This window comes from Eretmochelys imbricata, chromosome 7 (assembly GCF_965152235.1).
Source record: "Eretmochelys imbricata isolate rEreImb1 chromosome 7, rEreImb1.hap1, whole genome shotgun sequence".
Classification (NCBI taxonomy): Eukaryota; Metazoa; Chordata; order Testudines; family Cheloniidae; genus Eretmochelys; species Eretmochelys imbricata.
Window position 1 is genome coordinate 89457013 of NC_135578.1, and position 25603 is coordinate 89482615.

The window sequence follows — 25603 nt, forward strand, 5'->3', positions numbered from 1 at the left end:
GGAGGTCACAGAAACCCACTGAAACCTCTCACAGAAATTTTTACAGAGGGTTGCTTCTGCTGTTCTGTTTCACCTTTTCAGATTCTTTTCCCATGGAGGATAAGTTATAAAGACAGACATTTTTATTAGGGTCCTCTTCATGGTAAAAACAATTTTTTCAGCAAAGAATAGATGCCCTCTTCAAATAACAGGAAATATTCCCATAAGACTGCAGCCCTAAGCTAGACTGCATCACAATCCATTTAAACCATTACTGCAGTGTACAGAGGACATTCAGCTGCCAGATCCCCCATCTCATAAGGATCTCCCTTGGCACAGTGGTGTTCCCAAGGCACCAGAGGACCAGCATAACAGGTCAGGGAGTATGTTAGAGGAGATATGTGGAGTGTTGGATGTGGCCAAATTGATCTGCCTTTCTGCTATCCCAGGCTGCCTGACAGTCTCTGGGAACCACTGCAATCCAGACGACACTGTTCTGGATTACAGTGGGAGCCAAATCAGACCCTAGCATAACATACAAAGGTGGAATAAAGCCCCTCTTCTGATCCCCTAGGCTATCTCTCCAGGTACACACATCTCTTGAGAGATGCAGCTCAGAACTGGGGTAAGTCAGGCTTTGCCACTTCACTGCAGAAACAATATCGGAAGTGGAGGCAAAAACCAGAACGGTAGCATGCATACTGAAAACAAACATGTGCATCTTTAATATAACAGCCATAATTTTGATTAACTTATGTAATCAAATATCTGCTGGGTGATGAGATGATCAAAAAAGACTGCCAGAAACTATGGGCATGTGGTTACTGCTGTGCTTATTTTTACTTCCTCATGTAGTTTTACTAAGCCAATGGAACTACACAGTGACACATATTGTGAAATACTCTTGGTAGTAAAGGTCTGCAGGCCAAATTTTGTCAATAGGAAATGTACCAATTAATCTTGTTGATGTCCTTAGTTATAAAATTCATCCCAGCAGATGATTGGTTGATAAAGCTAGAAGAAGGCTATTGGGGTGGAGGGTAAGACACCTAGCTGAACTGACTCCTAAGTTCTATAGTGCAGTAGACAATAGAGAAAACATAAGAGATATAATAAATATATACCAGTACAGAAATTTCTGTGAATGCTAACTATTAACCTATGGTGGTGGAACTTCTTAGCAAATGATCCTGAAAAAATTAAAGTACCAAAATATATTGGTAAATAAAATATTGTTAACTCAAAACAGTAATTTTGCTTAGTAAGGGTGGAAGAAAACAATGTGTGTTTTAATATGGCTAAATATAAATGTACACATCTAGGAACAAAGTTTGTAGGCCACACTTACAGGATGGGGACACTATCCTGGGAAGAAGGATTTTGATAATTTGGAGGGTTCAGAGAAAAGCCATAAGAATTAAAAGGATTAGAAACCACTGCTTATAGTGATAGCATTCCTTGAGTCTATCTATTTAGCTTAATAAAGAGAAGGTGGAGGGATGAAGTGATCACATTCTGTCTACCTGGGGAACAAACATTTAATAATGGGCTCTTCATTCTGTCAAAGAAATATATAAACATAATCCTATGGCTGGAAGGTGATGCTAAACAAATTCATATTGGAAATAAGGCATAAATGTTTACCAGTGGGAGTAATTAACCACTGGAACAACTTACCAAAGGTCATGGTGGATTCTCCATCATTGACATTTTTCAAATCAAGATTAGTTTTTTTTTTCTAAAAGATACGCTCTAGGTTTTTATATTGGGGGAGGGGGGTTGGTGGGGAGGGGGGAGTTCTATGGTCTGGTATACAAGAGATCAAACTAGATGATCACAGTGGTCCCGTCTGGCCTTGGAATCTATGATTTTTTTAAATACAGAACTCCAAGAATATTTAGAACAAACTGGAGTGAAACTGCAAAAGTTATCAGGCAAACAGCACACAACAAAACTCACCAAAGCCCCCAATTTACAAGGTATTTATGCATGTATCTAAGTTTAACTGTGAATTGTTCCATTGATTTCAACAAGATTCATATGCTTAAGTACCTTACTGAATCAGGACCTAATACTCCGATTCTCTGCTGCAGAACGTTTTCTGAATTTTGCAAGCAACTTTAATTGCACCATAAATTCCCTGTAAGCCAGACAAAAACACCCACAGGCGTCTTCCTTGAAGTAAGATCTTAATATCTTCACTCAAACAGCTCATCCAGCTCCAAAAACAATCACCACTTCCTCCTCCAGTCTAATGAGCACTGCTAATAGAGAACACATGCATAACAACTCCCACTCCAAAGTATACATAGTAATCTAATAAAGGTAATAACAGTATTAACACACATCATGAACTAGAAGGGCCAAGGGGAAAACTTTGAGCAGCATGTACAAAGCAGGTAATCAGTGTAAAAACATAATCCAGAAGAAGTTTAATGGTAGTGAGAGGAAGACAAACAATTCAGACAAAAACAAACAATGAAGGTAAAATGAGCTGTGTAAAGGGAAATAATAAAATCAAACCATAAAACTCCCAGCATCAAGATAAAAGCTAGAAAAAGCAGGCGGGGGGGAGGGGAGAGGAAGCCAGCTGCAGGTCAACATAATAAACGATAGCATTAAAAATTGAAGAATAACAAATAAATAAAAGTTTTTAAATAAATTTAAAATAATCAAAAGATCTAGGGACTTAAGTTAAACAAATGAAAACCAGAATTTTGCTAAGCAAAAAGATACTCAGAGATACCTTAGTTGCAAAATTGTTTAAGGAGAAAAATTAGTCTTAGGGATTTTTAAAAAAAATCAAACTAAACATCAAACCACCAAAAAAATCTACAGTGAAAACTACTGGAGGCAGTAACAGTGCTTCAACACAGCAGCATTACATCATGAGCAGCCAACTCACCACATGCTTCCATTTACCTAAATCTACACAAGTTCATAAACTTGTGAATAAAGTGCCTTTTCTTTGCACTACCTGTGAAGTTACATGATCAATGTCAGTAGAAGTCAGGAAGGCCATATACTATTGAAGAAAGTGCCAAATACAATGTTGCCAACTCTCACATTTTTATTGTGAATCATGTGATAACTAGTTTTTTTCTTAAAGCACTGCCTGTTGAATTCAAGCCAACACATGAGTGTGGGCTTTCTTTTGTAAAAAGTAAGTTTCTAGCCCTTACATGATGTGAAGGCAGTGCAAAGAAATAAGAACTCCCTCAAAATTTATTTTTAATTTCATGAGTTTTATGCCAATCTCTTGATTTTGGGGAAACTGACTCATTTTTTAACTTGTGTGGATGGTAAGAATGAAAAAAACCAAAACACTCTCCCTCCCCCCCCACCGTTCCTATTTCACCCTGTTCCTTCCCTCGCCCACCCATCTCCCGCACTTTATCGCAAAACCATGCATGCATGCACAGAGATACATTTTAATAAAGAAATGTATTCAGGAGTGAACACAATAGACAAACATACACTTTTGGGAGGAGTAATGAGTATTTTAGCAGCATAAACCTCAAAAGGAGAAAATTAGTGGGTAATAAAAAGCAACTAATTCCTACTATATTACTAATTTGCTATTAAAAGGAAACAGATGCTTTCTGCCAAATCTGACTATTTACCAGAAGTTAGTTGTACTTAGCATAATAAAAACACTGATAAGAGTCTTTAGAGCTGAAACATCAGAGGTGAAAGGATGAGCAGCTCTTCCACTTTTCTTGAAGATAAATGGATAATTTTCTTCAAACTACAATGAAGTGATGAAAATCCAACCCTTCTGCTCAGATAATCCTGTAGTAGTATACAAAAGGCAATATGCTAAATTACTGTATACAGTTAGAAAAGACATATGCTATATTTTAATATAATTGCAAAGCAGCTACAGACTCCTACAAGTGCTAAGGGAGGACATGGAGTACATAAAACATAGCTCCACAAATCCATGAGTTTATCATCCAAAGAAGCACAGTGCTGTTGTGTTTTTTTTTTTTTAAATCTCATCTAAGTGTCCTTTTATCTAATCCTCCCCAGGCTCATCACTCAGTTATGGTGCCTCCCGCTCTTCAGCTTCCTCAATTGTTCAGCTATGCCAGAGAAAAGACAGGATACACTGGATGTAGTTTTAATTAGGTGGCAACTTTATTCTTAAATGTTTGGGAGTAACTTGCAAATAAAATTATACAGAGCAGCTAATTCTTTAATCTTTTCCATATACTCAGGGGGTTGTCATCAGCCCTCTCCTTTACCCACCCCCGTCCCAACCAACCCCTCCTTATACAAAGGATAAAGAAGCTATAAAGGATTGCAGGAGTTGACTCCCCACCACACCAGTTGTAGGAACCCTGAACCCCGTCTTCACTTCTTCAAAGAATATGGCCTTTAAATCCTTTACAAATCCTTTTATCTGATCATTGAATCTATTCCCCATCGAGTACTTCCACTGGACATCTGCTACCAGAAGGTGTAAGCAGCTAACTTGGCTGCCTCCTCCCCATACCTTGCTGAGTTTCCACACGTTTGCTGAAACCTTTTTTAATGTTGACCAAAAATGTATCAGCTCCCCAGTCAGGACCACTCTGGTGCCCCGTAAACTATGCCCACATGATAAATTACCAATACCCCCTTGACTACATATGGATTTGGCCACCTCTCTGTTCACACAGCTCCTAGCCTTGTCGACCCACAGGGGCTTCACAGATCCTTACTTAGCCCTGCGTTGCAACATCAGACCAAATAAGTTTTACTCCTGGAAAAAGTAGGATACATCCCAAATCTGTCTTGGCTCTGAGCATCAATTCAACACCTTCACACCTCCCCAGATCATTTCTCCTCAACGTGAACCACAATCACATTCAGTGCTTGCTCCTGGGTCACCACAGAAAATATAAGGGGCTTCAGCTGGTCCCTTAGCTTGCCCTTCCTGCCGTGCCATCTCAGGATTGCTTTACCACTGAGGCCCAGCTGTGAACAAACAACCCAGAAGCCTGCCTATGTGCAGAGTAAACAATACACTGCCTGCAGAGCCACACCATCATGTGCCTGGTGCACCTGCAATTGTCTGAAACAGAAACGCCAGAAAAATCATCTCTGATTTCCAGCCTGAGATCTAAGATGGGTCTTGCATGCACTAGAATGCCAACTCCCAATTGCCTGAATTGCCCCAGCCCATAGCCCCCGTTGCGCTGCTATTAAGTCAAAAACAGACTCCAACGAGAGACTGCTGAATTGGAATTAATTTGCAAACTGGATACAATTAACTTAGGCTTGAACAGAGCCTGGGAGTGGATGTGTCATTACACAAAGTAAAATTATTTCCCCAGGTTTATTTCTCCCAACCCCACTGCTCCTCCGACGTTCCTGTTAACTGCTGGAAATGGCCCACCTTGATTATCACTACAAAAGGTTTTCTCCCCCCCCGTCCCCCGCTCTCCTGCTGGTAATAGCTCATCTTAAGTGATCACTCTCCTTACAGTGTATATGATAACACCCATTTTTTCATGTTCTGTGTGTATATAAATCTCCTCACTGTATTTTCCACTGAATGCATCCGATGAAGTGAGCTGTAGCTCACGAGAGCTTATGCTCAAATAAATTGGTTCGTCTCTAAGGTGCCACAAGTACTCCTTTTCTTTTTGCGAATACAGACTAACACGGCTGCTACTCTGAAACCTGGAGAAAAAGTGTTATTTACCATTCACATAACACAAGATCCAGGGGTCACCCAATGAAATTAATAAGCAGCTATGTTTAAAACAAACATAGGGAAGTACTTTATCACACAACACATAGTCAACCTATTGAACTCATTGCCAAGGGATGTTGTAAAGGCCAAAAGCATAAATGGGTTAAAAAGAGAATTAGGTAAGTTCATGGAGGGTAAGTCCATCAATAGCTATTAGCTAAGATAGTCAGGGATGCAACCCCATGCTCTGAATGTCCCTAAGCCTCGCACTACCAGATGCTGGGACTGGACGACAGGGGATGAATCACTCAGCAATTGCACTGTTGTGTTCATTCCCCATGAAGCATCTGACACTGGCCACTATTGGAAGACAGGAGACTGAGCTAGATGGACCTTTGATCTGACCGAGTATGGCTATTCTTATGTTCTCTATGTAAGATCCAATAGGTGAGTGGAAATGGTCAATGATGCCAGCCCCGCGGTTGCCAGTGACACCACGTACTGACACACCTGTTTTTTCAGGATCAGACACATCATGGCCCTCTCCTGAAATGGCACAAAACCATTAAAACTTCTCTCATAGTTCCTAAATGTCCATGGGATCCACTGATTGCTGCACTACACTGAAAGCCATCATTTGCCAACATTCCAGATTTCTAGCAACATCTGTTTAGGTTCCTTGCTGGTTCCTGGTGCCAGCTCCTGAAATCTGTCCATCTGAAAACAAGACAATGCATCAGCTATGCCATTACTGTGGGCATGTTTTTCCAAAATAAACATTTGGATTACAAATACCCAGACCAACTTCAAAACCCTGAGTGATCCAGAGGACTGGCAATTGATAACATGTACAACTATCATGTTGTCACACCAGAAACACATCCTTTTGTTAGAAAACTGTTCCCCAAATCATCACTGACACCTAGAATGGGAAAATATTCCAGGAATGTTGTATCCTTTACTTTCCCTTTTTGTATGCCATTGGAGGGACATTTCTGAACATACCACCTGCCTTGGTAAAATACCCCTGAACCCACTCCACTTGAAGCATTTTAAACTTCACAAGAGGTACCCCCAATTTATCAGACAGAGCCTGGAAGGTATCGATCAAGTTAGCACACTTGTCTGAATCCACTCTGCCCACAAACAAAAAGTCATCTCTGTAGTGCACTTCCTACTATAAACCAGATTCCCACACTGCTGCCCAGTGGAGCATTTTTCTCAATTTTTTAAATGCCACATAAGATAGTGAACATCTCATGGACTTAGATTTATTCCAAACAATGCAATCCTTTGGAAAACATACTCATAAAGGTGAAATTCGGAAGGATACACTAGCAGCAATTGAAAAGCAGACTTGACAACACACTACACCATCAATGCCCCTCAGCACACGACCTAATCATGCACACAGCCTCATCAGTGGAGGAATAGTAAATGGAAAATTCAGCCAGGGTCTATTCCATTGTTAACTGAGCTGCCCTGTGGGTATGGAGGTGATGCATCAAGCAATATTTGCCTGGGGCTTTCTTAGGGACCAAGCCTAGGGGAAAACCTCACAACTTCTTTATAGGTAAATGACTGAATGGCCTTCCCACTCTAATAGCCTCTAATTCTTGTGCAATCTTTTTCATTACAATATGACCTAGCCCCACTGAGAACTTATTTTGGACATTACATGGCTTCTTTTCCCCCATTCAGGGGATCCTAACCCCTGGAGTAAATCTGGCCCATAAATATGCCCCATCTATTTTGTCAGGAGAACCCTTAACACTCCCAGTTTAATCAGAGATGGAGCTTTTGTCCAGCGCCCCACTTTCAGCTCGCCCTCTCCTCAACCCAACTTCCCCCCATCCTGTTACCATACTGCGCCCCCCCTCGACTCCTATAGCAATGTCAAGCTGTATTGCCCCCAAGGCACATTTGTCTAAATATGCAGATGTTCTGAAAACACTCACCTTTGTCAAATGCTGACCAGATGTCATTATGTGCCTCAAGCATCACCTGGCTTCCTGTAGAATGAACAGGCCAGTGCTAGAGTGACCACCATGCCCTCATGGTGTCATTCACTCTAACCACAGTGTATGATACGATATGTCCCACCAAATCCAGTTTGTGTTGCAGCCCTCAACCCTTCATCATAATTAAACCAAGCCATGCCCCTAAATGTATCATATCACTGCTTGATTACTGCTGGGCCTACCCTAGTTATTACAGACCCAGCACCTAGAACACCAGTTCCCTCCATTAGCCTAATGGCTGTTACCCTGCTTGCTTCATTGTCCCCTGCCCTGTAAGGAGGGGATAAATGGCTATTATTCCCTCTCCCATTTAGTTCCCCCATGTGGAGCAGTGAGTAAGGGCCCTGAGTCCCACCACAGTCCCCCACACCATTACGAGTTGCCACACTGTCACAATCACATGGACAGTGCAAGCTCCTGCACCAATTTGCTTTCTCCCCTGCCCCATAATTATCCCTGGGATGCAAATCCATTCTTCCCCCCACCATGCACAATCCACCTCTCCCGCTTGAGCCCTGCTGTCCTGCAACCACGCCCAATCTGATCACAGACACCTGTCAGTAGTGCCTCTCACACTGTTCCTCCCGTCCTGATGGTAGCTCATTCACCTCCTGACTTTGTGCGACCCACAAACCTTGTAATGCTGCTGATACAACCTCTGAAGCAACAGCAGGCACAACTTGAATCAATTCTTGGATGCACTCCCCTCCCCGCACCACAACCTCTAATATAGTTAGTTCAGCAGTAGGACAGTTTTCCTCTTGAGTACCCAAGCTACTTCCCAAGAGAGTGGCATCCTCCTGGTAGGGAGACAGACCATGCTGTGACCTGTTATCGCTGGCACTGAGCCTTGCCCCTTGTCCATGCAGAGAGGATTCCAGGGCTCCCAAGCCCCCACCCCTGGGGTTCCTAGAACACCTCTTTGTCCATCTCATGCTAGGTTTGGGAATTTCTCCCCCTTCCCATATCTTCTAACCCCTCGGTCGCAGCAGAGGGATTAGAAGAAGAGGGAAGGGGGAACAGACCCAGTGGCCGGTCTGTTTTGAATTCCATATGGAGCCATGTAGATGACATGCTGCAGTTGCTGAGTTGCTCATAATTTGAGAACATCTCTTTCCCCCCTTTTTATACACTGACATTTCTTTTCCCTCTGCTGTTATTTATATCTGTATTTGCAGCAGTTAACTCTGATTCAGTCCATGGGCTGGAGACTAGCTCCAGCTTAAAAGTTTGAAAACTGTGGTGAAAATAAAGAAAACTTGAGATGAACAAGAACTGTACAGTGTGTTTAGGAATGCAACCATCTGTAGTAAAAATCTGGAAATGCTAGAGTTGCACTGAGATCATGTCATGATGCATTGCCCTGATACTCTATTCACTGATTTGAATGCTGAAATCCAAGGCTACAAATTGACATCATGCTTACAAAATGTTTTAACCATGTTGAAAGGATACAAGTTTAAACAAAGGCCAACATTTCTGAGAGGCTTAATCACAATCAGAACCAAATCCAAATATTTTCACGGTCATTCCATTCTGTGTTTTTATCTCCATTTCCAAATAAATAACAAAATAATAATAAAAAGATTAGGCAAGTGCTTATATTCTTGATTGGTTTCCACAACTTTAAGTTAATGTTGTATTAGGAGCAACATATTAAACTATTGTAGAACTTAAAATTTTGTCACATTTTATGTAAGAGAGAAAAATGAAAACCTCTAGAAGAGTTTTATGTATGTGCGTGCAACGCTCATGGACTGACAGCCCCGGAGACTGAAGTTATCACTTGTCCCCAGAATTGTTTCTGCACATCAACAGCACGAGGGCAAGTTTATTCCTTCAAATATTTTAAAATGCTTTAACCTTGCTAATTAGTTCCACTTATTAACGTGATTTTTAAAATTTACTTATAAACTAAGTATTGTATTCTCACTTGCCCATCACGAAGCATGTAGAGGGCCACTCATCCTTTTATAATGCAAAATGCATTGAGGCCTGATCTTCATTGAAGGCTTTGCAATGTTTTATTCTTTGACAAATATAAGTAATACTCGATAGACTTTAACCAAGTATCTGAATACCTAGAATGTATTGCTACCTCTCTTACAGCAATTTGATTGTTTCAATGAGCACTGAATAAACTTTCCACAGTAGGTTTATATAACAAACACAGTAAAAGACAACTTTCTATTACTAAGGCTTTAAAATGGTTCTTACCCTGAGTAGCTTTATTTGTTTTCATAGACAACTGAAAGTCTGTTGTCTTAGTTTTCTCAGCAAATTATCTTTGTCAATGTAATGCCATTCTCTGTAAATGTAGCTGGCTATTATGCTGGAGATGGATATCCAGAGGGCTTAATAAAGAGTAGTTCCAACTTATCCTGGCTTGCAGCAAAACAGAAAAATTACTCCCCTAGCTCTGCAATATAGAGGTGATTTTTGTACAATTAGTATTGCTGATAGGCATAAAAACTGGAGTAATTATTATTCTTCTGTTTGCGGAGAAGCAACTTTAGTTCTAACAAAGATACTTGCATAACTTATAATTTAATGTCTTTAGTTTATGATTCTCTAGTTTATTCATATTTAAAGTTCTTAAACATATGGATCTCAGTTCAGGCTAAGCGTAGCCCCCTCTGAATTCAGTACAGTTACATCTGCAGGTTTGTAGTTCATGAAGGGGCAATGGATATATATATTTATTATATATATATATATTTAAAGAATTATGCCTACTCCAAAAAGTGTAATTTGGCCACAGAGGACATCTCTTAAACACACAAAACATCTTTCTTTTGTGCATTGATAATCTATTCCATTCTTAACGCTATTTTGTTCTCAAATTTTACTTGAGTGTTAGAGCTATTGGGATTATTCTTTAAGAGTCATAACAACTATTGCATATTGTTCATGTGAAACAAATTTGCATTGGCTAAACAAGTCTACTCCTTTATCAAATATTGATTTTTTTAAAAAGCTTGATTATACATACAAGTTGACTTTTTCACTTTGACTCACTACCTGCTACTGCTTCATTGTTAATGTTTCCTCATAAATAGAGTCACTTTCAATTTTTACATTATCTATCTTGGTCTCTCGCTCTCTTTCTGATTCTTCCAGTGGTAAATAAGGCTCTGCTTTCAGAGGAATAAGCAGAACAAAGTTTTCCTTTACTTAGTTCCCTAACAGGATGTAGAGAAAGTTCCTAATTAGCAAGGTTTTATCTATTAACCTCATTTTTTCTCCAGGGTGGTGGAAGAAGTATGACAGTGCAGGATCACTCTTCCTCATTACACCTAGAGATGATAACTGCATTTATAATTAATTGTTTTCTCTGTCAGTCGCCTGGAATGCATGCTGTTTCAGTTTCTTATTTAGAAGCATCTATATCATAAAATATTACGCTTGTGTAATCTGTGAATTAGTATGCTGCATTAGAAGTAAAATATCTGCTCTGACCTCTCCTTTTATCCCTACCTAATAGTATTTTTCTAAGATTTTTAGGTTTCTCACTTTTTGAACTGAGTTCTCATTCAGCAACTAGATTTTAATTTTTCACTTTCACAAAATATTTGTTACTGTTAAGTTTTGTGTTAGCAAAATGTTATACATCACAGCAGATTTGTTTGTAGGTCTTATAGGTCATGATCCAAATAACAAATAAAAAGTATAGTCTGGAGAATTGACAAAGGGGGAAGTCAGTGTCTTTCTTACATACACTCCATCCCCCTCAAGGACACTATCTTGCTTGTATCCAAGGTTCATGACTCTGTAATAGGGGAGTTGATTGTTCTATGTTGTCCTTCCAACTGGTTTTCTGGGTGGCTTTGAATTATGTAGCTCAGCATGTGACTGAGTTGAGAGCGACTGGGCTGTGTGCAGCCAAGGTGTGTCTATACCAGGAGTCTTTCCACATGACTTTCCCTGAATCCCTTTCATTCAAACCACATTCTTCTGCTCAGGCCCAGATTAACCAATGTGTACTTGCAAAAAGAAAAGGAGTACTTGTGGCACCTTAGAGACTAACCAATTTATTTGAGCATGAGCTTTCGTGAGCTACAGCTCACTTCATCGGATGCCTACCGTGGAAACTGCAGCAGACATTATATACACACAGAGATCATGAAACAATTCCTCCTCCCACCCCACTGTCCTGCTGGTTATAGCTTATCTAAAGTGATCATCAAGTTGGGCCATTTCCAGCACAAATCCAGGTTTTCTCACCCTCCGCCCCCCCCCCCCCAAACTAACTCTCTTCTGGTAATAGCCCATCCAAAGTGACCACTCTCTTCACAATGTGTATGATAATCAAGGTGGGCCATTTCCTGCACAAATCCAGGTTCTCTCACCCCCCCCCCCTCCAAAAACCACACACACAAACTCACTCTCCTGCTGGTAATAGCTTATCCAAAGTGACCACTCTCCCTGCATGATAATCAAGGTGGGCCATTTCCAGTACAAATCCAGGTTTTCTCACCCCCTCCACCCCCATACACACACAAACTGTACTTGGTGTTCTTACACAGTGCCCCTATCTCAGGAGGCCCCAGTGACTTGTGGGGAGGGAAGACAACTAAACAAAACAAAAGCTAATGAAAAAACTGATTGGCTCTGTGACACCATGTGTCACACAACCACTTACTCAAATTTGGCTTAGTCTCACTGGCCCTCTCCCTATCATCATCATGATGGAGGAGCAGCCAGGCCAAACCACTGTGTTGGGTTGCAACACTGCTCACTCAAGTTTGGGCCAGCCACTCCTCCAGCATGATGGAGGCAGCCATGCCAAACCCGAGTGGCTTGGGGCCATGTGAGTGCAGGATTGGTGCTGGGAGAAAGTGGAGCCACCCTAGCCTAGGGAAGGAGTGGAGCTCTGAGCAAAGTAGGTGGGGATGAATGGGGATGAGTCAGTGGGGGGCTGAGAATGAGTTGTTCATGGGCTATGGGGTGAATGGGGAGTGTTGGAGGGTTGCAGGGTGAAGTCTGGTGAGCAGGGTGTATGTCAGGGCAGCTGAGATGTGCATGTGGGCTGTCAGGATAAGTGGGGGCTGGTGCAGGGTTGTAGGGGTATTTGGTGCTCAAAGGTGCCATATGTGTGGGGAAAGGATGCTTTGCTTTCTAGTTTATGTAAAGTATGCATAAGGTTCATTTCCATAATGCACTAGACCCCAAAATTATTTAATCCTGGCCTGCTTCTGCTAATAGCTGCATATGTTGCTGGTATTGGAAGAGCAATGGAATTCCTCTCTAAACAACAACTGAATTTTGACTTCTGGCTTTGTTCCAACACTCAGCTGATGAACAGTGTTCAGAGATGCTTAAATGTACAACCACTTAGTAGCTCTTCGCCTCATACAACAACTTAACTTATAAGGTTAGGTGCAAAGGGAAGCCACTACGTATTGTTCAGGAGTAGGCAGAAATAGCTTGGAGGAAGTGGGGCTATAAAAGGATGTGAAGAAAACAGTATTGTAAAGGTCTCTGGTCCAGTCAGAAATCCAAAGTCATGAAGCAAGTACAACATGGACAGTGCAAGCTACTGCACCAATTTGCTTTCTCATGATTTGGCAAGCTACTTTTGGAGATGAGTAGGCTTATTCATACCAACCAATAATATACCCAGTCTTCGTCCTCTGTTGGATCTGCCAGCAAGATTGCTGATTAGCGTCAGTTGCAATGGTGTTTTTGTGGTGCAGACACTTGTCTACCTGCTCATTTTGAACAGTCTCTAGGGGACAAGACCTCTTAGTCACCATCTCAATCTGTCAAATTTGAGCCGGTGATTCTGGAGTGAAATATTAAGAATCCTATTGCTATCTTGCTCCTTAGAATACATTTATTTGGCATAAGTATTGTAGCTACAAATAAAACAAACAAAAAAATCCACATTTGCTATGCAGAATACTAATAAAATACTAAAATGCTCTTTTTAGAATTAATCCTGCAAACAATGTGGTCTCTGAGTGACCTGAAACTACAGTTTTAACTGTTACCGTTTTAAGAAGTTAAAGTAGTTTCCCATGTAGATGATGCAATAATAATGTAGGATATATAGGTGATCAGAAGTCTATCTGTGACAAACGTTGCTCCATGCAGCGGGTTAAAGTGACTACCAAATATAGAGCGATGCATATCTGCAGAAATTAAAAACCGAGGCTGTTTTCCCTTTATTCTGGCATACTACTAGGATCAGGTTGGTAATTTCAACATGAGTTCTCATGATTTCAAGGAACAAGGGAAGAAGGCAAACACTGTTGAAGTTCAGTCCTTTCTGCTATGTTTCTACTTTCAGCTGTCTGCAGCTTCAAGTTTTGTATTTTGGCCTTGAAAGAACTTTGAGTGAAACACAATTCAAGAAGAGTAGTTAGTTTTGCTTTAGAGGTATTTGTGGTGAAAGTGAAATCATGGGCCAGCAAAGTACTTGAGAAAAACCATGATAATGACACACTTGGAGACATATAAAGGGGACTCTCCACATCCTCTTTTTGCTCTAGTATTTGCAAACCAAAAGAAAAATTTCAAAATTATGACGCTAAAATTAGGCTTCCAAAATCATATTTAGGTATCTAAATAAATGGCCAGATTTTCAAAAATGCCAAGCACTCAGCAGTACCCATTGAGGTCAATAGGAGCTGTTGGGTATCAAAACTTCAATCTGCACACTAATACTTTAGGCACTTAAGTATGGATATAGGAGCTTGTTCACATTCCTATTTTAAAATTTTTGGCATAATTTCCTTTTCTTTAGGAAGAGTTTATGGTATCATTGCTTCCTCACCTAATTTCTAACTTAAATTTTGCACCTTAGGTTGTGAGAACGAATGATTTTTTTTCCCAATAAAATGGTCTAATTTGGCCAACATCTCCTCTGAAGTCAAAATGATCTTGGTACATTGAATTCAATAGGCCAGATCCTCTGTATAGAACATAAGTCTTAGGGTGATGGTCAAAAATAGCTTAAGTCTCTCCTTTGCACTCCCTGGATTCTGATGGTGCTCTGTGCCGGCCATTACTCCTTCATCATTTTTGAGCTATTCTACGATGCTGTAAGTTACGTTTGGCTACAACAGCTACAAGGGACCAATATTGCATCTGAGGCTTAGAATAGCACGGGATATCTTGATTAAACTCCCTTTTCTCTGCTTCACTGGAAACATGGATATTGAGTTTTGTAAGAGCCCCTGTTCTAGCTCTGTGCCACCAAAAGGCAGTTCACCCTTACATTGGTTAAATTACCACTACAGCCAGCTTATGCTGGTGGAGTGCAAAAGACCCTATTTCTTCTCTCATCCTTAAGACTAAAACCTACCCTCCTTTAAACTTTCACAATATTGTGCTAAATATTAATTGAATAAAGAAATATCTGTAGTAGTTCCCTTAGATTAGATTTCCCAATATGTTGGTTGCGACTAAAATGTGTAGGGTAAGTAGTGTCCCAGATTGCCTGCAAAAAAATATAAATTCAATGCATCTTAAGCTATTTTTAAAGAGATATATAAGCTCTGTAATGGTTTACCCCTTTAAGGCCATTATATTGTAAACTGAGAATCCTCGCTAATGGATCAGTGTAGACTAACACAGAATGTAGCCCCATTAATAACATTATTATGGACAAAATCAAAGTGGAAGTATCCATACAAAGAAACATGACGAGATTGTTCACATTTTGTGACATATCAACACATGAGGCCCCAAGGTGCTGTTGAGCATTATATGACTGCATTGCATATGCAATTGAATATTTGTTGGAACTTTATTCTCATTCAAAGAAGGTAGGACATTTTGTGAAAAGGACAGTGGCAACTTGTCCCAATGCCAGCTCAAAGGAAAAAAAAGAAAAATGTTGAAATATAATGAAAACTGATTATACAACAATTGATTTGAAACCATAGTGTGTTCTGAACTGCTGGATGCCAAGAGTAGGAAACCTTCAAAGATATTGTGATATTTAGAGACCAAACATCAGTCATGGAAAACATTGGAGAAAAAAAAAAGACTAGATTTCTCAAATTGGAAATGTCAATATTCATATATATTTCAGACAACTGAGCCGGTATCTCTACAAATAGCTTGCAACGTAAGGTGTACACCTCTCAAAAGCTCTTATCCTTTCCTGCACAATAGATATGACTTTAAAAGCTATCGGAGGCATAAAATATCTACCAAACTGAAAACACTTACGTTGCTGATTATACTTTCATGTCTTATTAATAAGATGACCAAGGATGTCTAAGAACAACAGCTTTCAATTCTCAGGAAAAGTGACTTTTCAGCAAATTATCTTGATAAGTCAGTCAACTGAAGGCTCTGGTGCTAAGCCTGCCCTTATAAGGTATATTTCTGGTGTTTCTACTGAAGACAATATCCTCTTTTATGCTAGGACACACAACAGGTGAATGCAGATTCAGGACATTTCATGGAGTAGTCAAAGATTCTCACTTTCAGCCGGAGTGATGTGGTGCAGTGCCCATGCATGGTGCCAATGCAACAAGTAAGAACAAAATCCTTATTACACAGATCTCAAACATTGTACCTATGTCTCATAGTTTCACTGTTTCATAGACCATCAGGCTTGTGCTTCTAAGAAAGTGTTTAAAAATGTGTGCTACTAGTGAGCTTCAATAAAGGTCATCCAATGAATTCTGGACAGTTTAAATTGCTCTGCAATGGCATGAGTTTCCTGCAGCTGCAACTCCTGTAATACTAATGTGAGGTGGCACTTATTAGATGAAGTACCAGTTTGACACTCTGAATTCAGAGTACACGTGCTGGTTTCTCTGAATGATCAGCTACCAACCCTTTCTAAAACCTTCAATAATTTATCTTGGGTGGCATGCTTAGCTTACCTTGATGACATCTAACGAGTGGAGCTGTTCTCTCAGGACAGAATATGAATGATCGGTTCATGCATAATGGGGTAGAAGCATTCATCAGACAGCTTGGAAATTGGTAATACTGAGCACAAGGAAGAAAGGGATTAATTTCTTCTTGCTTCAGACTTCATGAGGGAACTGAATAACCAGGCAGGAATGATCAGGAAATCTCATCAGCACCCCAGGGAACTTCAAACCCTGCTTAGGACTATTTTCCCAGTGAATCACACCTTCATTCAATCTGATGTTTACTTAGCAGCACTGATTAGGTGTTTCTAGCAGTGTCATACAGGGACTGGTTCTTAGCCTTATGTTATTTAATATTTTTATTAATGAACTGGAAGAAAACAAAACCATTTATGATAAATGTTGCAGATGGCACAAAGATTGCAGGAATAGTAAATAATAAAGAGGATAGGTCTCTGATATAGGGCTTTCCAGGTTGCTCAGTAACCTGGATGCAAGGAAACAATGTGTGTTTTTATATGGTTAAATAAAGTCATATCTAAGAACAAACAAACAATGTAGGTTTGCAGGATGGTGGAACTCTGTCACGGAAAACAGTGGCTCTGAAAAGGACTTGGGGCTCTTGGTGGATAATCAGTTGAACATGTACTCCCAGTGCAAATCCATAGCCAAAAGAGCTAATGCAATCCTTGGATGTATAAATAGAAGAATCTTGATTACGAAGGTTATATTACCTCTGTATTTGGCACTGGCATGGCCATCAATGGAATACTGTGTCCAGTTCTGGTGCTCATAATTCAAGAAGGATGCTGACAAATTGGAGAGGTTTCAAAGAAGAGCCACGAGAATTATTAAAGGAATAGAAAATATACATTATTGTTATAAACAAGTTGAGCTGCTTGAGTCTATCTAAACAAAGAGAAGGTTAAGGGGTGGCTTGATCACAGACCTACATAAAGAACAAAAATATCTGAGCATAGATGACCCTTCATTCCACCACACTTAAGTATAACAAGTTCCAGTGGCTGAAAATTGAAGCTAGACAAATTCAGACTAAAAGTAAAGAGTAAATTTTTAACAATGAGGATAGCTAACCATTGGAATAGCTTACCAAGCATTGTGATAAACGTATCCAGTAATGGAGAATCTAAATGGCTGTTTTTTTTTCCCAAAAGATATGCTGTAGTACAAACAAATTCATTCTGGGAAGTCCTATCACCCGTGGTATACAGAAGGTCAGACTAGATGATCATAGTAGTCTCATCTGTCTTTATAATTTAAGCCTGGGCCATGGCAAGACAAAATGACAGGCCTCTTCTGTGAGAGCTCCCTGCAATTCTCTATCTAGCTAGGAAATCAGCAGATTTTGGTTGTTGCTGAAGGATTTCCTATATTTAGTTGTCAGAGCCTTGAACATTTTCATCACAATTTCTTTCTTTTATATCGCATGTCAAGTTACTTTTAATTGGAAGTGATGAAAAAAAGAATTGCATTCACCAGTTGATCACAAGAGACTTAAATCTGTTTATTTCCCTATTTTAACCAGCTGCGGAACACCTTTCATCAGTAAGACAGGTTCATTCATCACATTCATGTGTGAGTGTATTTAAAGTGTTGTACCTTTTATTAAAATTTGCTTTTACAAACTTTATAAGTAGTTATTTCTGGTATGGTTGGGATTGCCAAATTTAATCTGCTCATGGTTAAGTTTGAGGTCCTGAATAGGAGGAGGGAGAGGCATGGGGACAGTGGTTTACAACAGAAAGTTTTTCTTTTAACTTTTTTTCATAAAAGACAAAATATGTCCCTTGGTATATTTTATAATCACCATCAGTAAAATCAGATGAATGTTTACTTTCATCACAGTTATTCAGTCAACCTACTTCCTCAAATAAAGGATTAGCAACTTACTCTCCAAGGTACTTGTTTCAGCTGAATCATTCCCCTCAGACTTATCATTTTTACTAGCACTTAACTTTCTAGAGTTTTAACAAGTATGTTTTCTTATTGTTTAAACACAGAAAAAATAAAAAACCCACAGATATTTTAATAAGATTGTCAGTGGTTATTGTTATAATTTAACTTTATTAGTCAATAATGTCTCCTAAACTGTTCCATGCACCTAAAAATCGTGGATATATACATGTAGGTCTAGCCAAAATGGCTCCAAAAAAGTCAAATGGTGACCTCACATGTCACTAGACTTGAAAGGATATAGAGCTGATTATAGTCATGACTGCTACTCACTTACTAGTGCAATAATGAGAGAGAGAAATTGCATTAAAGTCACTTGTTAGCATTCTAAATGAGATTACATTCACAACAGCTGCCTACAGAAGAAGGTGCATAATTACTACCATTTTAATATGCCAGTGGGAAAGCAAGAGAATGCTTAATAATAATGCTTCCTACTTCTTTCTTAAGGAAAAGGTCTTTCAGGGTGGCAATAGGACCGACTTTACTAGTGCCCCTAATTTAATAAGCAAAGAAAGATGCAGTTACAAGTAGGCACCAATCAACAATTTAGAAGAAGGCTAATGAAAAAGGACAGAGTGAGAAATAATAAGTATAATAAAACGAACAATGACTAGCAATACAGTTACTGTTTTTTTGTCTGTTCATTTGCTGGCTGGAAATGAACAGCATACAAAAGTCAACATTAATGATAACAAACAAACAACTATCTCCTTATTTTCTATTTTAGAAATTCATTGTCTTCTTCTCATTCCCATTCTCTTGCAATGACATATCACTGATTACTTGGGCCACACTGTCTGTGACTGTGAAGAGCTTTGGTTTTCCAGGACATTTAACTACCTTTACCTTTCTGTTATTTCTGCCATAATTCTGCTTTTTTTTTTTAGGCTGGGGATTTTCAATTTTTTTTCTTCCACATAGAGTCTGACATGTCTCATTGGTTTCTATATTACCTTTTTCTTCCATACTCTTCCAATTACCTATCTACCACCACTGCCTTAAGATAGTCTTTAAAACAAAAGTATTCTTTATTTGTTATCTCTTATAGAAACCTTGTGAGTCTATATTTCACAGGTCATCACCATCCTCTTATTTTCAAGATCAGAAAGGGCTGTCAGTGTATTTTACCATCCCTGGTTCTGAATGTGTGAACACAAGTCTGAATGACCTCTTGTAATCTCATTTTACATGACACATTTTTTTAAAAAAGTTCTCATGTATGAGGTAAAAATTTCCCTCACACCTCTCAACACATTTTTGCACAGCATGTTCATAGAACACATTGTTTTACAGAGGAACAATGGAAAATGGCAACTGAATTTAACATGGGGATGAGCACCATCCAGTTGCTTGTCAGCTTGTGTTGCGAAAAAAGGACTTTTAGAATCAGGGGCATTCCAATATACATTAACTAGCTATTTCATAGAGTTGAAATTGACCTGTCCAGAAAAATACGTATCTCCAATTCTTATAGAATTCTTTCTGAAGGCTAAACCTGTAAGCTACTGGACATTTTCTTATCTGGTGCAACCACATTTGAAGTTCCAGCATCCTCATCATATAATACGTCGCCATGGAGTGGGGAAAATAAAGACAGGAACGTGCCATTCTGTGTCCATATCAATACCAAAGCCACGTTTGGCTCCACACTGTGGTGTGTTGGCTGAGAATGTGTCTTGGAGTGCAATGGGAGGTCTGGAGTGCAATGGGAGACTACGGAGATACTAAATCCTATGGTAACCTTAGAAAGAGAACTACCCACGTTTTCAAGACCTGAAGTCATATGGTATGATTATCTCAGTCTTTGCCCTCCTAGCCAGACTCTTCATTATCAAACTTCTGATCCTTGGGGCCCCTGCTTAACCCTCAGAATGTAGCAAGAAAAGGCACTGAATTAGCCACAGGCTGCACTTTTGTATGAGCTAACGTAAGTCACAATACAAATGTGGGATGTTTCTACTAGAACAAAGTCGGAGCTGAATGTCATGCACAAGTGAGACATTTTCTTCCTTTCTTCTTCAAACTCATAGTGCACTCAATAATCATCATAAAAAGACTTAAATTAATGCATAAAATAAGCAGCTTCATCAGGGGGTTCAAACCAAACAAATGAAATCACTGTCAGTGAAGCTCGTTGTTGGACTTTCCTAGCAGAAGTAGAAAGTGAAACAATGGAATGATAAAGTGGACGATGCCAAAACAGTTTATATCTATTAGCTGCCATCAGCCTCTCCAACATACAGAAGAGGGAGAGTTCATTATACTTCGGTGACAACTTGGTTACTGAAGTTCCTTTTGTTTCCTATGGGAAAATATTCTTTCATTTTCATGAGTTTAAAGAGCTTGAGTGGAGGAAAATGTATTGCAGATACAACACAACTTAAGAAGTTAGAAACTTGGCTTTTCTTTTTTATAAAGTCCTTCCAGCAAAGAAAACCTCAACTCTGCTGAAATGCAAAGAATGAAACACATACCAGGGTACAACATATTCATGCTACAATATCCAAAATTTGGAGAAAGGGGACTGAATTAATAAAACTGAAATATTTTAATAATGTTTTTCAGTCAAGAACCCCCTATGAAACTGATAACTGATCTAAGCGTACTCAAGTCAAACATTAATAGCTGTGTAAATATTCAGAAGCTTTTAAATTCTAAAATTGTCTTACTTTTGACGGTTGCTGTCCGGGTGCAATTGTAAAGGATGGCTAGCTCCCCAAATACTTTGCCAGGTCCCATGGTACACAGTTTCACGCCTTCTTTTGTCACTTCAACCTTTCCATCTGTGGGGGAAAAAATACCATTTTAAGTTGCAAGCTTCTTTCTCAGCTATGTTCTGAAAATTTGTTCTAGATAAAATGTAATCCAGAATCCTTTAATTCTAAAACTAATTTAAAAGTATGTTACAGAAAGGGAATTATATCATAATCCTTAGAAACAATTATTTTATAAATAAAGCTTATAAAGAGGTATTGATTATTGAAGTTTCTTAATGGAGACAAAAGCTTAATGGCATACTAGAACAACATGTAGTTTATTTTACGTAAGCCTTTCAAGTGAAATTCTCTCAGATGTTTTGTATTAAAAATCAGGAGATTCACGTTTAACATCATACATGAAAAACATATTGACTAATTTTGCTCTATTTTAACAGAAAAAGTAATCCTTGGAAACATTCATCCATGAATAAGGCAGCTATCATCAAAAGGAAAATTACTTTGACTCATGGTCATTATTTAATTCACATTTTAGAGTATCTTTTCTTTCTCGGACAAGTCTGCTTTATCTGCTTACCAACAGTACTCATATAGTAGGACTATACGGAGTATTTAAAAGAAAGGGCTGCGGAGAAAGAAAGGAGGTCAGTGCCCAATTTATATTCTTCGAATAATTACTGAGAAAAGACTGCCAGAGGAGGAAAACTGAAAGAAAACAGCCACATCACCTACTATATGCATACTGGTTTAAAAATAGTGTTGAAGTACGATTCATAAGGGACAACATGAAAAGTAAGTATAGTAAAATGTGGGGGGAATGCATGGGTTATTATGCCCAGTGTTGCCATTTATAGTGAGACAAAAGCTCACAAGAAAGGGAAACAAGACAGCAGTGAATAATGAAGAAAAAAAGACGCAACCAACCAAAAACCCCAACAACACCTACACACTCACGCATGCACATGCATGCACACACACACACCCCCCCCTTAACTATTGCTCTCTTTCTGGAGTAGGGTTCTACAAATGTAGCTTTCTTCCCCCAATTCCACAGGCAAAAACCTTTCTACAGAATGTCTGCTGGCAAGAATTAGTGAAATTTCATATGCATCATGAAAATTCTGGTGCAACAGGCATGAGTGGCATCATGAACTATAATTTATATGAGAAGTTACATCCCATTCCCCCCACCCGGTCATTAAAACACAGTTAAGGTTGAACGTGAATTTTATGGGAATCAATATATAGTACCCTTGCAAAAATATTATACAGTTTACAAAACTTCTAAACCTTTAAAAAATAATGAGGAAATTATTATTGCCCAGCTTATCTGGGTAGTTCACTTAATCATCTCCCTGCCTTTGTGGGGGCCTCAGGCATTGGTGCACCTTGCTCCCTCCCATTCTCTGCCTGTGACACATAATAGTCTACTCTTCTATAGGTCATAATACTTTGGTCTAATTTTGGTTGTTGGGTTAAGTGCTCAGATGCTGGGTGGTGGTGGTGGCCTGCGATATATATAGGAGGTCAGTCTAGATGATCTAGTGGTCCCTGCGGGCGTTAAACTCTATGAATGAATAGACAATTCCATATTGCCATTCAACTCTTCATCACTCATGAACTACTGAATAAAATAATCTGGTCTGTGTTTTGCAGAAGGTCAGACCAGATGATCTTAATGGTCTCTTTTCACAAAAGCTACACTGCCCATCTTTGAGAACCACTTCCACTTGGCTGAATAGGCTGCTGTGATCGAGAGCTGCCATGCCAAAAGGGGGCTCGGATACACTCAATGAAGCCACACCAGATGTAAGTATAACCGGTTTTATTGCCAAAATACAATAAGCTACCCAGCCTTCACACGTTACTAAATACATGCTTTCCAGCACGCAAGCAGGCAAGCAAGAATCAATGCTTATGCCCCTTCTGCTACAGACAATCCTGGACCCTCCAGCTTGTCCTTGAGGGCTCATAGCAGGCACTGCTCCAGCATGGGGAGTTCCTGGGCACCTACATGGCCAAGGTCCGCAGGTGAGACTGTTCGTCTAAAGCAATTCTCATAGCCATTTTTATCATCACCTCTTTCTCGGGGGCATACACATCCACAAGCAGGCTCTGGCAGGAAACACTATTGCTTTCTATTCCCACACTTAACACTCTTGGGCCTTGCTTATCTCTTCACTTCTTTATCCAGTTGGAGTGGCTGCAAGCCAGCCCGGCCAGTCAAAGACAGCTCACTACTAGCTCCACCCGGACTATTCTGTAATAACAGGCCAAGGTAACTTGCGATCAGGCCCAATAAGAGCACCCTATTATTAAGCAAGATTTGCCAGATAGGAATGATGTTCAGAAGCTCTTCCTCATCAAACCATGCAGCTTCCACATTGTGAGATTGCAGAGAGCTGAATGCAAAACCTGACTGGGACAGTGAATTGGGAAGTTGGGGTAAAAGAGGAAGGGATACAGGAGCTTAACTGATAACATGAGGAACTGGAGAACCAACATTGCCTGAGCCATGATGGAGCAATGAGAAAGAGCAAGTTCAACTTGAGAAATGCCTGTGGGATGATCAGAATGGGAGGGGAAACCATACAGTAGTGCTGATTCTCAGCTCAAGCGAAAAGCATCAGTCAAGGAGCTTGGACTGAGAACTCTTCAGGAGCAAAACAACAGCCTTTCTTGTCATCTCTCATGGGGAACAGGTCAATCATCAGGATTCCCCAAACTGAAAAATGGTCTGCAGGACACGGGGCTTCAGAGACCACTAGTGATTCAGGTGGAAATTTCTGCTGAGGTGAACCTCCAGGTGATTCTGATTCCCCAGTAAATGATTAGCCAAGAGATAATATTTTCCCTGAAACAAGAAAGGAAGTCCTGATTGCTTCTTGTTGCAGCACACTGGCGTCTATTCCCCCTGGTCTGTTCACATAACACACTACAGTGGTATTGTCGGAGAGTATGAAAACTAAGTTCCTGCTGTGATCATCAAAGATCTAACAAGCATTCTAGATGGCATGAAGCTCAAAGATCTGTTCTGACCACAGGCCTTGAACTGTCAGAGATCCCAGATTCTGTCCCTCACCTAGTAAGGAGCCATCGGTGACCATAGTCCTGGCTGGTGGGAACTGACTGAAAGGAATGCCCTCGCATACATTGTAAATTGTCTGTCACAGTAGGGAGTCCAGGACTGGCGGGGAAGTTGGACCTGTGCAAGGGATGACGAATCAGATGATAGACTGACTTTAGCCACATCTGAAGAGGATGCAGGCACAGCCTGGCATATTGGACTACTTGTGTTCACACAATCATATGGCCTACCCAGCTGTGGTTTAGGGTTAAGACTGCAGCTCCAGACACAGGTGGCAAATTGACTGGAATTGCTCAGCCAGTAGAAATGCTCTTGAGCTTAAGTTTAGCATGGTCACAATTAACTCAATTCTTTGAGTTGGAACCAGTGCTGACTTCCCACTGTTTAGGCCTAGATGATCAAGTAGGCATAGCGTGAAGTTGAACATGACAGAGGACTTCTTCTCTGGACTTTTCCCTCATCCAGATGCAGGAAGATATGAATTCCCCTCTTCCTGAGGTATGCTGTTATCATAATCATACACTTGATAAAATCCAGGAGGTGCAAGACAGACTGAAAGGCTGCAAAGTGTCCTGCTAGTGCTGGCCAGCCATGACGAGCATGAGTAACTGCCTGAAACTAAGAAGGATTGCTACGTGGAAATAAGCATCCTGAAGGTCCAGGGCAGCAAACCAGTCGCCATGATTTAAAGCTAAGGAGGATAGTTGTTAGGGTGATGTATCTGATGTATTTGTTGAAATCACGGAGATCAAGGATAGTTCTTATCCCTCCCCTGGGCTTTGGGATCAGGAAATACCAGGAGTAGAACTCCCATCCCCAATGCTGAAGGTGGACCTTCTCTACATCCCCCAATGTCACTGGAGACTGAACCTGCTTGAGAAGCAGAATCTTGTAAGAGGGGTCCCCGAAGAGGAATGGGGTATGGGGGGGTAGAGAGGATGGATGGAGAGGAACTGTATGGCATAACCCAATCTGGCGGTGCTTAGAATCCAGGTTGTTCATGGTAATTGAGTCCCAAGCAAAAATGAGCCAGCCAGTCCCCCAAGAAGGGACAGAGAAGGAGAGGTCACCACTCCTGTCCAGGACACGAGTCAAAATGGGCCCTTCCTGAATGCCAGTGGATGGGGTGTGGGGGGGATGGGGGAGGCCAGCTGGTTAAACCCAGAACCAGAGGACATTCTCCTCTGGGATCTGTGGCCATTCCTGGAGTAGCCCCACTGCCTTACAGGAAGGGAGGACTGTCCAAAGAAATTCTGCAAGCGGTATTGCTGTGGTTGCTCCTATTCGTGGCGTTTCTT

General features: G+C 40.2%; 1 protein-coding gene across 2 annotated transcripts in view; it reads right to left on the reverse strand.

Moving 5' to 3' along the window:
• PRKG1 (protein kinase cGMP-dependent 1) overlaps positions 1–25603 on the reverse strand; it is an 860670-nt gene that overhangs the window by 502285 nt on the left and 332782 nt on the right. For both annotated transcript variants that reach the window (XM_077821744.1, XM_077821743.1), the window contains exon 3: positions 21170–21283. In XM_077821744.1, the coding sequence (XP_077677870.1) occupies positions 21170–21283 (114 nt within the window). The remainder of the gene's footprint in view (positions 1–21169; positions 21284–25603) is intronic.